General features: G+C 36.5%; 1 protein-coding gene across 4 annotated transcripts in view; it reads left to right on the top strand.

Moving 5' to 3' along the window:
• The first annotated feature begins 471 nt into the window (after positions 1–471).
• Positions 472–14976, top strand: part of EDEM3 (ER degradation enhancing alpha-mannosidase like protein 3) — a 53445-nt gene continuing 38940 nt past the window's right edge. For 3 of the 4 annotated variants that reach the window (XM_019738076.2, XM_074322441.1, XM_019738075.2), the window contains exons 1-3: positions 473–868; positions 4223–4268; positions 13804–13904. In XM_019738076.2, coding sequence (XP_019593635.2) covers positions 708–868; positions 4223–4268; positions 13804–13904 — 308 coding nt within the window. In that variant the 5' untranslated portion in view covers positions 473–707. Of the gene's footprint in view, positions 869–4222; positions 4269–13803; positions 13905–14976 lie in introns of all 4 variants that reach the window. The other variant, XM_074322440.1, reaches the window with a different exon arrangement.

Here is a 14976-nt window from a genome sequence, read left to right as displayed (position 1 = left end):
TTCCCCAGGGCGTGTGGCACCAACCCGGGGACGTGTCAGCCTCATCCCGCCTGCTTCCAGGGAGACGTCACCCGCGGCAGGAGGGATGAACAGCCGACCCACGGAGGAAGGGCTGGCCGCAGGGGGGCGGGGAGCGCGGGATCCCAGGCACCGCCCCTGCCCCTCGGAAGACCACACGTCCCAGCGAGCAGCGCGGGACAGTCCGCCGGGCGGAGTCGGCTTGCGGGACCCCCGGGGAGGAAGCGGTGCACTTTGGGACCCGTAGTCTTCAGGTCGCAAGTTCACGGGTCGGAGGGCGGCCGAAGAGAGAAGTCCCTCCCGAGTCCCGCCTATTGTCCACGTCTCACTTCTCCCGGCCAATGCTCTCCCCTGTCTCCGGAGCCTGCCCCTCTCCGTTTCGGTCCCCATTGGTCTTGAGGCCCGCGTCCCGCGCCCTACCCGGAAGTAGCGTCGGGGGCGGTGGTTTCCTAGACTACGACACCGGAAAGCCGGGGGCGGCGCTCCCGGCTGCTGCGGGCGGAGGGCGGTGGCAGCGCTGGCGCTGGGGACCGGCTCGGTGGCTTCGGGAAACAGTTGGGCGACGGCGGCCGCTCGCTTTGCTCCGTCTCCCGCCCTGGGCACGGCTCGCGGCCCTCTTGCCACCGGCGTCCGGCGATGTGTCCCACGGGCCGGGCGTAGCAGCTGCGCGTGCGCGGAACCGCGGGGCCATGAGCACAGCCGGCGGCGGCCGGGGCTGCGGGTCCTCGGTCCCCCCGCGAGCGCCATGGAGCCTGGTGGCAGCGACGGCCGCGCTCTGCCTGGTGTCGGCCACGTCCGTGGGGACGGCGGGGGCGGCGCCCATGAGTCGGGAGGAGAAACAGAAGCTTGGGTAAGGGTGCCTGGCAGTCCAGGGTGGGTTTCCTCGTGAGGCTGACCGCAGGCGAGGTGCCTGTCATTGCGACCTAGGCGTGCAGTGGCCTCTCGTCGCGATGGGACGGCTGTCGCGACGAGCCTGGCGGGGGGGACAGAATCTGGGAAGGTGGGGGCCGCCGCCCGCGTCGCGACCTCGGGGGACTGTCGGGGTGTCGCCCGGCCGTCGGTGACATGTGCAGGCTCCTTGAGGCCAACCGGGGTGTGTCAACACGGCTGCCATGTCAGTGGCCCGTGAAGGGGGCGACAGTCCGTGTCGCTGCGCGGGAGAGCCCTGGGGTTGTCTTTCCTCAGACATATGGTTGGATTTCTCGCACTAGGGAGCTCCCGGCTGGGAAGATGTTACTGATCTTAACAGTAGTTAAGGAAATAATGTTTACACCTGTTACGGAAAAGGGGGTCGTTCATTGGAACTTAAACTTTAAGCGTTTCATCACTTCCTTGCGGTATTTTCTTGCACTGCATTTTCGTAACAGAACAGTAGTAGTTGATGGTGTTTTTTAATGTCTCAATTAAGTATCCACTTTACTCAAAGTCGTGTTACCAGTCCTGAAAGTGTCATAAAATTATCACTTGTATTTGCAATATTTAATTCAGAGTCAATATTCCTATACACTAGGTCCCACAAGTGAGTAAGAAAAAAGAGCGAGTAGAAAATTGGCAGAGGGCATGAAGAGTTAATTCACACAAGAGGAAATGCAAATAGGCAGTAAGCATGAAAAGTAACTCAACCTCATAAATGTGAGAGATGCAGATTAAAGCAGTGAGACAGCTGTTTTTTTTGTTGTTGTTTTTTGCCATCAGATTAATAAATACAAAACATGGATAGAGCACTGACTAATTGAGGTGTGAGAAAAAACTCTGGTGGGAGTAACACTTGCTGTAACTGCTAAAATGGAAATTGTATGTACTCTTTGATTCATCAGTCCCATCTCCAGGAATCTATCCTACAGAAATAAAAGCACTATTAATGTAGAGAGTGGTGGATAAAGAAATGCATTTTGAAAGAATGAAACCGATCCTTGGAGCATCCATATTATGGAATGATATCCAGACATTAAGGAGGATGCAGGTCATTGAAAGGCTATCCAGGATATACAACACAAAAACGCAAGTTGTAGAATGTATAGTACTATCCCATGTTGTTGTTTTTTTAAAGAAACAAAACAGAAAAGAAATTGTCTAAGCTCAGAAAAACGTAGACAGATGATTACTTCCTGGGGTTAGGATGGAAGTTAGGTGGAACCATCAGGTTTTATTTTATGTACTTCCTTATTGCTTAAATTGTTGGCAAGAGTCTTGTATTCGTTTTTAAATAAAATAGCAATAAATGACACTTGATGGAAAAAAGATAAGTTATCAGCTATCAAAACAAAATTACCAGTAAACTCTAGTAAGTGTCTTAACTTTTTGTGAATTGAATGTATCACTGGTAACAGTTTTACTGAATAGCCTACTCTGTGCCAGGCATTTTACATATGTTATCTCTGTAATGCTCCCTGTTTCTTATTGAGGTGGATGTGATCCCCGTTTTGCAGATGAGGAAATTGAGACTCAAGGTTGACTTGTTCAGAGTCACAGAGCTGGTAAATGGTGGAGCCAGTATTCAAACCCAGGTCTGTGTGGCCTCAGAGCCCATGCTCTCTCCACTGTCTTGCCACTTCCCTTAAGACTTGGAAAGAGAAGCTTCAAGTCTGTTAAGGATAGCAAGTATCTTATTTTACCACCACACTCCCCTTTTTCCCTTTCTTATTACAAATTTTTATTTGAAGAAAAGTCATTGGATAACTCGTTTTGGACCAAAGTTAATTTTTAACTGGAAAAGTCCAAACAATTACAATGAAATATTGAGATCACTTACGAAAGCGAGTTTACAGTTATTTAGGCTTGTTAATTTAGATTGACGTACTCTAGTATAAGTGTAGAATGAGAGTCTGCAGCTGTAAACTACGAATACACAATCGCCTGACTGCTTTTGCCTCTGGGAATTTTCAGGAAACTGAACTCTTGATTCATTAGGTTTACCTGTATGACTAAAAAAATAAATAAATAATCATTTATGATTAAAAGAAAATGCCCCACCCTTTTTCTAACCCCCTCCCCCAAAATCAAACTGATCATAAAGGCTGGAATTGTCAGGAATAGTAAGCAGTTACTGAGTTGCTTACAATTTATAGTTTATGGATTTATTTAACAGGTCATATGTAGTCTTCTCCTTCCTGGAGTATGTTTGTGTGTATGTGTGTTGTGTTGTTTTTAAATGTTACAGCAGTTAATGTTATGTTTTCATTAAAAAAAAAAGTGTAAAACAATTCAATTTCCATAGCACATTGGCAGACAATGTAACTTTAGGAGAGCTGACTTAGAGAAATTAGTTTAAAATGAAGAAAGAGATACATAATCGTAAAAGCTATTAAAAAATCATTAAAATATTTTTTCCCTTGCTAATTATTGAGGGATTTGGCCTTATCTAGCAATACCATTTACTTCTGTAGTTTTTCCTATGGCCCTCAAGCCCCCAAATTTGAGTGTTTAATTGAAAGACTCATTACTTGCTCACAACCTTACAGATTTTGACTTAGTAAGTCTGGTGTGGGGATCAGAAATCTCCATTTTAAACAGTTGTCTTGGGAATTTTGAGAAACAAAGTTAGCTAAAACACACAACTCTCTTTCTGAGGATTAGTTTTCTCATTTTAGGGGTGAATGTTATTTATTTAACTTTTGACAGTTTCTGAAAGGAGTTGAAAGTACATCATAAAATCATCAAATGTATCCTCTGAAAATGTAACAATAAATATATTAAACTAGACATTAGTGATTTTCAGTTTAACGGGAAAGGCAGAGGCTTGGTAGAGTATTGTTATTTCATATCAATATACACACCCACCCTCTTTTTTGGTAGAATATATAATATAAGCAATAAATGGTAACCATAGTTATGTCTTTTGGGGCTCTCCAGCCATTATTTCTTCCAAGACAGATATGTTAAATTTTGTTAAGAGGTCATTGTTTTTTAGCATCAGATTTCCTTCTCTCTGCATGGCATGCATCATTCATTAGTTTTCTTAGGAAAAATTATAAGATGAATTTTACATGAGTTGCTAGGAATAGTAAAAGTTTGGCTCAGCTGTGTGGTTCATGAAAGCTTCTCTACTAGCACTGGTGTATTTCCTGAATATGTTTATGTGCCTTTCTAACTAAATTTCGTATTGTTTTGTATTGGTGCATGTTTATGAAAGAGCATTACATTTTTGAAAGACAATAAATAGAATATACTTAACTTTTTTCCATTTCTGCTCTTTTAAAATTAGGAATCAAGTACTGGAAATGTTTGATCATGCTTATGGTAACTACATGGTAAGTAGAAAGCTTATCTTTATATACCATTTATGCATGTGAACTGATTATTATGTAGCGTACTTAACTGGGAATTTTGAATCCTGAGTTAATAGCACTTGTTTTTTAAAGAACTTTTTAAAAAACAGTGCAAACATAGTCTACAGAGTATTCCTGGTAGTGCTTAGAGAACCAGTTTATTAAATAGGTGAGAATAAGTTGAATTAGGTTATGAAGCTTTGTACTTAAACAATTTCCTTTGATGTTATCAACCATGTTTAGTGAGTGCATTATATGGCTTGTTATTGTGGATATAAACATGAATAAGATGTTATCTCTGGCTTTAAGGGGCATTATTTTCTTAAGTAAAAAAGAAAACAAACAAAAATAAAACTATTTACAATAATACTTTATATACCCTATGAAGAAAACCATTGCTGAAAAGAGACAAACTATCACCTAGTCTCTCTCAAAATTGTCCTCACACAGTGGGCTTTGATTTGAATGTATTCTGCTTTCTGACATGCTAACCCGTACTGTTTCAAAATGTCTTCGTGCTCACTTGCGGTGAAATAGCAGTTAACACTTTTTCAAGATGAAAAAGTCGTGGAGCTCTGTTGCACAACATTGAATATACTTAACACTGCTGAACTTAACACTTAAAAATGGTAAAAATGGTAAATTTTGTGTGACGTGTTTTTTTTAACCACAATTACTAAAATCTGATCCCCTCATAGCACAGGTAGCCTCTTGGGAGGCAGCGGTGGAGACGAAGGTCTGTTTCCCGTGGGGGGTTGGGGAGGCTGTAGCTGCCCCCATCTCTCCCTGCTTCTTTTCCTTCAATAAAATGATCTTAAACTGCCAAAAAAATTTTAATTAAAAAAAAAAAAATGAAGTAGCAAGCAAATTTTAGAGTGCAAAAGAAAAATTTATGTAATTTTGTAGAGTTTATAATCAAATCATCCTGATAATTCTTATGACCTTATTTCTACATTTTAAGATGTCAGCGGATTTTCTTTATGATTAATGTCTGTAAATATAGTTGGAAAAAGTTTGACAGAACTCACTTTAGTTGATTCTGCTTTAAAGATATTTCAGCTGATTCTATGAATGCATTTTTCATTATATATTACCCAAATATCTTCATATGTTAACATTATCTTTATAACATAGAAGTATATATACTTTATGCATTTTTGTATTTTTAAACGTGTTTTATATTTAATAATCTTTGTTCCCGTGTATGTTGTACATTTTTAAAGAATTCACATTGAATTCTTAATAAATGCTTTTAGAATATGATGATGATAAAGTTTTGGGGTATTTTTAACCATATTGAAAGCACAGTTTTAAACTCATTTCTTAAGGCCTTAATCATTCCTTTAATATTTCTTTCAAAGTCATTTTCCCCTGGTTATTCAGTTTGGGCAAAGTGTAATATAACAAATCTAGGCTAATGGTTTTGAGGTGGCCAAGTGGACCCAAGCTACACCCTCAGACCTTAGCCATCTCATAAGAGAATGCTTTTGGATCCAAAGTTGAATAAAATGGTTTAATAGCTGCATTAGTTCAATACATGTCACTGTGGGGAGGATCTTCTCTCTGTAAAGCACAGTATCTTTAATAGCTGGTCCCTTATTAGGCAAACAGCAGAAAGTTTTATCAATACACTTTTCCTATTATAGAATGCACTTAATAAATGGGTTTGTGACAGAGCAGGTATTGAGGGCAACCCTCAAAGGACTCCCAATTCCAGTTCCTACATATTGGACCCTAACTGGGTAACTTTCTGTTACAGCTACCCACTTATAAGTCTGAAGGAGAGGGATTTCAGCTCCCAAAACTCGGGACTCCTGGAATTAACACCCCCTTCCCTTTGTTCAGTGGAGCCACACCCATCTGCAGTCGGTGCAGTGTAGATTTTAAGATGCTCAACTGTTTTAAAACATGAGTGACTCTCACAGTGTACTGGTGCTGTGCTCATTTTCTGTGAGGTTTGTAACCCAAGATTTAGTCTAGAATTTAGACTTCCCCTTTTCAAGTTCTCCACTAACATGAAGCAGCTCTAAAATATTAAACAGAAACCAGGTAGGTGCCCTGTATTTGGTATTTGAAGTCAGTTGAAATTTTTTTCTAGTTATTATACTCAGAAGCACTATTAGCTTGCTATAGAGTCAAAGTGTTTGGATTTTGGAGTTAGATAACTTTGAGTTCAAATCCCATCTCAGCTATTTAATAGCTTGGACCCTGCACGATCATTTAACCTCTCTGAGTGGTGCCTTCCTATGTAAAGTGGGGATGATTGCGAAGTGTTATTATAGAGTATAAGATTTTTGAGAACAGGGACCATTTTCTTTAATTTTTAATAAATTCACCTTTTATATGTCCTGGGCTTAACATCATGCCTAGTATGTAAATGATTATTATTTTTTAACTTAGAACTTAATTGAATTTTTGTGAAAATATAATAGTGCTTAATTTTTTTGCATTTGATTATTGTGATGCATCTTTGCCTTTTAAATTCAAAGAAATTATTTAGTAACCATTAAAAATACAAGTTTATGGTGAATTTTGGGATATATCACTCTTTATATTTAATTTACTTTGTTGTCGCCAGTCACCTGCTATGCTGAAATGTAAAATGCCTGGCACCTGGTAGACTTTAATGTTGAAAGCTTTTCATTTTTCACTAGTTCTTTTTAACATTACTCTCCAGTGTAGTCTACAATTAGAGCAGTTCCTTTGAACCTTGGTTCTCTGGAAAACAGTGGTATTTTTCCAAAGACAGGCAATAGAATATGATGAGGAACAAGAACTCTGGAAATGGAGCAGGACGCCCTGAATTGGTTCTGCCACCTACTAGCTGGGTTACAATGGGAAAGTTACCCGATCTTCCCGAGTCAGTTTCCTCACCTCTCTGAAATGGTTTACTTCCCTCACAATGTTGTCTTAAGGATTAAATAAGGTAATATAAGTGGTTAGAACTTGTGTCCAGCAAATAGGAAACACTGTATGAGTTTACCAACACTGCTACCGACTGCTGTTGCAACTGTCATGACTACTGTTAATGTCATCATTCTTTCTCGGCCTGGGATTGAAATTGCCCTCCTAAAATTCATCACAGCTCGTTCCCCAGATTGTACATGGAACTTCCTTAAAGCATACACGTTCCTTCCTGTTCTAGGCATGCACCTTTTCAGGGCATTTTGTTCTATTCTCCAGATTGTTAATACTGTTCTTCAGTAACAAAGCTCTGCCAGCTTTTGGTAGATTATTGGGTCTCTGCCATCTCTTGGTGTTAAATCCAGGAATTTTCTGATTTTATCAATTATGGTCAGAAATATTAACATTATAACTATGTTTGATAGATGTCTCACCCTAATCAGACTGCAGTTTCTCCATAGTGAATTGCACAGATGGCTTTCTCTGTTCCCTAAATAACATGACATTTGATTGTTTTGACAGTTTTGGGGTGACTTTATTTAACCCTAGACTGTAGACACTTTAGGGCTTCTATTAGCACGTTTTTAGTATTTGTGCTGAAGTCAGTTTGCAGATTAAATTAGATGACAAAATGACATGTATTTAGGCCACCAGATGCAGAACCTTTTTGGATCTGAGTTCTGATCCTTGTCTTCCAGTGTTTTTCCTGTCGACTGTTATAAACAAAAGTTGTACTTTGGTAGAGCCCTAAACATTACAAATAAACTGTAAAAGAGTTGGTAAGCACAATTTCCTGAAACTAGTAGAATCATACCTAATAACCTTAACTTCTAAGCTTGATTTTGTGAGAACACAATTCAAAGAGAAACAGATTAATCTTCATCATTCAAACCAAAGGAACTGTTTTAAAGTGTAACTTCTTTGTGGATTTCGAGATTTATGTAAGCTTTCTTGGAATTTTTTCCTGTTTCCTTTTAAACATTTTTTTGTTGTAAAATACACATAACCAAATTCATCATTTTAACCATTTTTAAGTATACAGTTTTGTAACATTAAGTAAATTTACATTGTTGTGCAACAACCATCACCATCCAGAACTTTTTCATATTCCCTGTTTGAAGCTCTGTGCTTAATGTTTTGATAGCTTTGTCATCAAAAAGAATAATTCTGTAAATAAAGTAGTTTAGAAGTGGTACTATTGGCTGAGAGAAGGGAAGATGTAAATTTATGTCTTTTTTTGTGTAGACAGTGTGGGACTACCTTTTGTTAACCATTTTGTTAACCATTTTTCCATTGCCTCTACTTTTAGAAACTGCCAAAATGACATAAGAAATTCTATAGAATTTGCTCATTAATGTTTTATCATCACACTCTGATACTCTATATAGGATTTTAACTCAGTAGAATCAGGTCTTTCTGTTTAATTAGATAATTTACAACAATTTTCCAATTTGAAGTGCTCAATTCTGAGTTTTGACAATTGTATACAGTTGTTTAACTACCCTGCAGTTATGATATAGAACATTTCCCTTACCCCAGAAAGCTTCCTCATCCTCCTTTGCAGTCAGTTCCTTTCCCCATCTCTGACCTCTAGCAACCATTGTGATCTGCTTTTTGTCATTGTAGTTTTCTCTTTTCTAGGATTTCATGTAGAAAAGTTTTTTGATTCGGGTTCTTTCGTTTAGCATGATGCTTTTGAGATTTATCCATGTTTTGGATATATTGTAGTTTATATTTATTGCTCATTAGTATTCAGTTTATTTGATAGAATACAATTTGTTTATCCATTCAACAGTTGATAAATATTTGACTTGTTTCTGGTCTTTGGCTGTTATTACAAAGATTGCTATGAACCTGTCAAAGCAAATTTTTATGAAGACGTACATTTTCATATATTTCCCACCTAGGAATGGGATTGCTGGGTCATATGGGAAGGGTAAGTTTATAAGAAATTGCCAAACTTTTCTGAAGTGGCTGTAACATTTTGCATTTCCCAGCAGCAGCATATAAGAGTTTTAGTTACTTCACATCCTTTCCAACATTTGGTATTTTCAGTCTTTTTAATTTTAGCATTTCTAGAGGATGTGTGGTGGTATTTTGTTGTGATTTTAATTTGATTTTTCCTGATGACCAATCATGTTGAACATCTTTCTGTGCGTGTGTGCGCGCGGGTGTGCATACTATATATATACTATATATGTACTATGTATATACTATATATATTATATATATGCAATATTTATTTTGTATATATATTGTATATACTATATATATATAGAATATATATTGTGTATATGTATACAATTGTATTGTGTATATATGTGTGTGTATATATATATATATATATATATATACACAATATATATAATATATATATATATGAGTGAAGAGTCTGTTTAAATCTCTGGCCCATTTTAAAATCAGGTCATTTGTTATTACTGAGTTGTAAGAGATATATTCTGGATATCAGTCCTTATCACATATATGTTTTGCAGATATTTTCTCTCAGTCTGTGGTTTGCCTTTTAATTTTCTTAACAATGTCATTTGAAGTGCAAATGTTTTAAATTATCACCAAGTCCAATTTACCCTTTTTTCTTTTATGATTCATGTCTTTTATATCCTACCTAAAAAATATTTGCCTAGTCCAGGGTCACAAAGATTTTCTTGTTTTCTTCTAGGTGTTTTATGACTTTAGCTTGTTCATTTTGATCTATCACCCATTTTATGTAAGTTAATGTTTGTGTATGGTGTGAGGTAAAGGTTGATTTATATTTTTTTCTATGTGGATATCCAGTTGTTCCAGCGCTATTTGTTGTAAAGAATTTCCTTTCCCCACTGAATTACTTTGGCACCTGTGTAAAATCAGTTAACCATACATGCATGTATCTGTTTCTAGAGTCTGTTTTTCCCATTGATTTGAATATTTATTTGTACTCCAATATCACACTGTCTTGATTAAGTGTGATACTGAGTCCTGAAATAAGACAATGTAAGTCTTTCAGCTTTGTTCTTTTTCTTAATTGTTTTGGATATTTTAGGGTCTTTGTATTTCCCTGTAAATTTTATAATCATATTGTAAATTTCTACGAAAAAGCCTGTTGAGCTCTTAGTTGGGATTATGTTGAATCTATAGATCAATTTGGGGAAATTGACTTAGCAACATTGAGCCTGTTGAGCCTTCCAGTCCAACATGGGGCCTCTGTCCATTTATTTAAAGCATATAGTTTTCAGTATACAGGTGTTACACATCTTTTGTTAAATTTATTCATGTATCATCTTTTTGATGCTGTTGTAAATTGTAGTTTTTCAAATTTCAATTTCCAATTATCCATTGATGTTATACAGAAATGCAAAATTCTTTTTGTCCATTGACCGTATATTCTGCAACTTACTAAACTCACTTATTATTTCTAGTAGCTTTTTGAGATAGGTTCCTTAGGGTTTTCCACGTGGTCATTTATGTCATCTGCAAACAAAGAGACTTTTCCTTTTCAATCTGTAGGCCTTTTATTTGTTCTTATTGAGTGACTAGGACTTCTAGTATTATGTTGAAAAGACGTTGTGGGATCTTTGCCTTGCTCCTAATCTTAGAGAAAAAGCAGTCGCCTTTCACTTTAAGTGTGATGTTAGCTGTCGGTTTCATAGATGCCCCATATTGGGTTAAGTTCCTTTCTATTTCTGGTTTGCTGAGAACTTTAATTGTTATAAGGTATTGAATTTTGTTAAATGCTTTTTCTGTATCTATAAAAAAAATCTGTTAATAGCAGGACTTTATTTCATTATAACATTATTATTTCATATAACATTTCATAATTTTGATTTATTTTATCATTGATCAAATCCAAATAAATGCAGTCCTAAATATCTGAAAAATGGTTTACTAAGTGAATATAAATAGTGAACAAAGGGAATAGGAAAATCTGACCTGGAATGAAAAGAGAACTGATAAATTGTGCAATTTCAATCATTAATTAGTATATGCTATATCAGTATGTGATCAGTGGTTTATTAAATAATATTTACTTTTTATTTTAGGAAGGAATATTTTATCTGTCTCAAGGAAGGTGCTTAACAATAAGGATCTGGAATAAAACATTTAAAAATGTACATAACTTTATTGGAAATTAAATTAATTTGATAGTTTCAGGAACTCACTTTTATAAATATTGCTTTTGTTTTATTACTGCTTTTAGTAGAATAAAGTCTTTTCCCTTTGCCTAATTTTGGGGATTGGTTTTATAAAAAGTCGGTTTCTGATACTGCTTTGATTTGAGTGTTTTCAGACAGTTCTATCACTTCAGAGCTCTAGTAAATTTAGAAACTGATGTGGAGAGTCTGTTGTGTTTTGTTTTTTTGTTTTTTTAAAGATTTTAGTTAGGAGCATGGAGCTCTAACCGCCTGAGCCACCGGGCCGGCCCCTGTGGTGTTTTGTTTTACTTTATGTTTTTGCTCTTGTTTTTAGAATCTGTAGATCAATTTTTTGATATTCTATTTAATTCATGTTGTTTTTAATGCGTATGTTCTACTTAATTCATATTGAACTCTTCTATCACCTGAGTTTTATTTCTGAGTGATAATTATTAAATGTTTTTCATGACTCTGAGTCACAGCAATAGGAATTACTCATCCCTAGTCCTGGCAATACATTGTAAACAGAAAGTATTACTGTACCTCAAACAGCCAGGATGTTTGCAGCGTAATACGGCTCTTTGCCACGTATGCATTATTCTGGATTTATGCAAACCAACTGTAGTTCGCTTTGTGGTTAAACCAAAGTAAGAGGCTGTGGTTTTGTTTTTATCCTTAATCTTGAAACAGGGGCACAAAGTATTTTTACACCTACCTGGTTCCAAACTCCTTTATTTCATTATTTTGGTTTGCAGTTGCTATTAATATTTTTCTTATTTGGATAAGCTTAGGGTTTGAGTTTCATATTTAATTTCAGACAACAGTGTTTACATCTATGTTTGTGTGCTGCAAAACCCTAAAAATATTATGAAGGTTTTTAAGCTGTGGTTTAAATAACTCTTGATTTTAAAGGAACTCTTTAAATCAAATTGACATTTGAATAATCTCTTACAAAGTATCTCTCAAAATACATCGGCAAATGTAAAAAATACAATTTCCTGAATTCTAAGTGTTTTTTATATGTGTTAAATATGAAACTGTAAAGCAATAAAAATAGTGTGCATTCTGGGAAATCACAGTTCCATTGGAAATAACACCGAAAAAGGAGTTAGAAACTTGACATATAAAAGACAAATATAAAATAATTAGGAATGTATACTAAAATTATGTAATATTAAAATTGTAAAATGTTGAATTCAGAATTTGGTAGCTGCATGTGGATTCTGATTACATCAAACCTTTGTTGCCTGAAATCCTTTCCTTGGGACATGAATCATTACAGAGCATGAACTTTCTTTAATAGCTGAAGGGTTGCAGTCTACAATACTTTTTGTATTCTTTAGCCTACTTTAGTTTTTAGGGGGAGGGTCTTTCCCTTTCTGTTGCCCGCGTGTTTAGTGTTCCTGGCCTCTATTCTATTTTTCTGCTGCTAATGTGCTATGAGTTTGGAATCTAGATAATTGAGTTGTATAGAATTGGACATAGAATCGGGAATATTTTGGCTGAACTTCAAAAATTAAGAATCATGGGCATACAAATATAGGAGGAACAAGTAAGAGTGTCTTCAGTGTGATACTAACTATCACTTTTTAAATATCCATGTCTTTGACCCATTGGGTCTGTTTCTAGGGATTTAATCAATAGCAATACAAGCATATGTAAAAAAGATATATGCATGTAGATATTTATTGCAGCATTGCTGATGTAGTGAAAAATTGAGTTCAACCTACATGTTCATCAATAGAAGAGTAAAAAAATAAATTTTAGCGTATCTGTACTTTGGAATACTTTGAGGAAAAGGTACTGTGAAGTGTATAGGCTCTGGAGTCAGGCAGCCAGGTTTGAATTTTGGATCCATCATTTACTAGTTGCATTACCTTGGTTAGTGTCTTTTGACCTCAATTTTTTCATCTCTAAAATGGAGATAACTGAATCTGTGTCAGAGGGCTGTGTAATAATTAAATGAACTAAAGTGTATAGGACAGTGCATAGAACATAAGTACTCAAATAGCACCAGCTAATATTAAAGTATCACTTTGCAGTTACCAACAATAAAATACATCTGTAAAATTCTAGCATGGAAAAACCCCACCATGATTTAAGTAAACAAATTTTAGAGCAATGAGCACCTGTTTGTACATAAAATTTTAAAATGATATATGTGCATATATTTTAATGTATGTGGCTAAATCTGGAAGGGTAAATGCCAATCTTAACTAGTTACCTCTGGAGAGTGAGGTTGGGTGGCGGGGAAGCAGAGTACAGATTTTTAAAGAAATATTTTCTTATTTTTTTTCCCAAGCATGTATAGCATTTATAACTAAAAATGTTTTGTTTTTTTTTAAATAGACTGTGAGGAAAGTAGAACTTTTTGAGTAATCTTTATTTTCCTTTATTTAAAAAGCCGTGAAAAGGTTATGTTCTCTAAATGATGTGTGCTTTCTCTTACTTTCCGCAGTGACTCACTAAGATTTTCCTTGCAGGAACATGCTTACCCAGCTGATGAACTCATGCCTTTAACCTGCAGAGGTCGTGTCAGAGGCCAGGAGCCAAGTCGGGGCGATGTTGATGATGCCTTGGGAAAGTGAGTGTTAGCACTGGGATGGCAGGGCATCTCCAAGTTCCCGAGTCTAGGCAGATGGAGGCAATTTACAATCGTAGTTCTGGGGATTGGTTCAATTTCTTTCTTTATTTTTTTAATTAAAGTTTGTTGGGGTGACAATTGTTAGTAAAGTTACATAGGTTTCAAGTGTACAATTCTGTAATACATCATCTGTATATCACATTGTGTGTTCACTACCCAGAGTCAGTTCTCCTTCCATCACCATATAGTTGACCCCGTTTACCCTCCTCTACCACCCCTCTCCCTCCCCGTACCCTCTGGTAACCACTAAACTATTGTCTGTGTCTATGTGTTTTTGTTTCTGCATTTGTTTGTGTTGTTCTTTTATTTTCAGTCTCGTATACCACATATCAGTGAAGTCATATGGTTCTTGACTTTTTCTGTCTGACTTATTTCGCTTAGCATGATGCCGTTAAGAAAAGATGAAATAGTACCATTTGCGACAACACAGATGGATCTTGAGATTTTTGTGGTTAAATTTCAAAGGCTGCTATAAGTATTACATTAAGTTCCTTTATTCCCTCTGTTACCTTTTGTAAAAAATTAATCAGTTTACCTTTTAAAATCAGTGAAAAGTTGAGTTGTTTATTAAGATGGATGTACCTTTTAAAATATATAGAGAGCCATTGATATGTTGTAAGGTGTTGATGCTTTAATATTTGCATTTGCTTTAAAAAGAGCTAATGTGGAAGGAGAACTGACTCTGGGTGGTGAACGCACAATGGGATTTATAGATGATGTAATACAGAATTGTACACCTGTAATCTATGTAATTTTACTAAGAATTGTCACCCCAATAAATTTAAAAAAAAAAGAGCTAATGAATATTTCTGTTCATTTTGAAGGATGTGTAAGTAGGCTGAAATAAATATAATGTTAAGGCTTTCAGGTTCTTTCAGTCTTTTATAGGTTACACTGTACTAGAGATGCTTTGAGTATTATTAATAGTTAATAGAAATAGGATATAGATATGTCTGCTAATATATTCGTGGATAAAATACTCAGAATTCTAATGTTTTATTTCTCGTTATAC

This window comes from Rhinolophus sinicus, linkage group LG17 (assembly GCF_036562045.2).
Source record: "Rhinolophus sinicus isolate RSC01 linkage group LG17, ASM3656204v1, whole genome shotgun sequence".
NCBI classification, from domain to species: domain Eukaryota; kingdom Metazoa; phylum Chordata; class Mammalia; order Chiroptera; family Rhinolophidae; genus Rhinolophus; species Rhinolophus sinicus.
The sequence above is the reverse complement of the archived record's forward strand: the minus strand, read 5'-3'. Positions and strand labels throughout refer to the sequence as shown.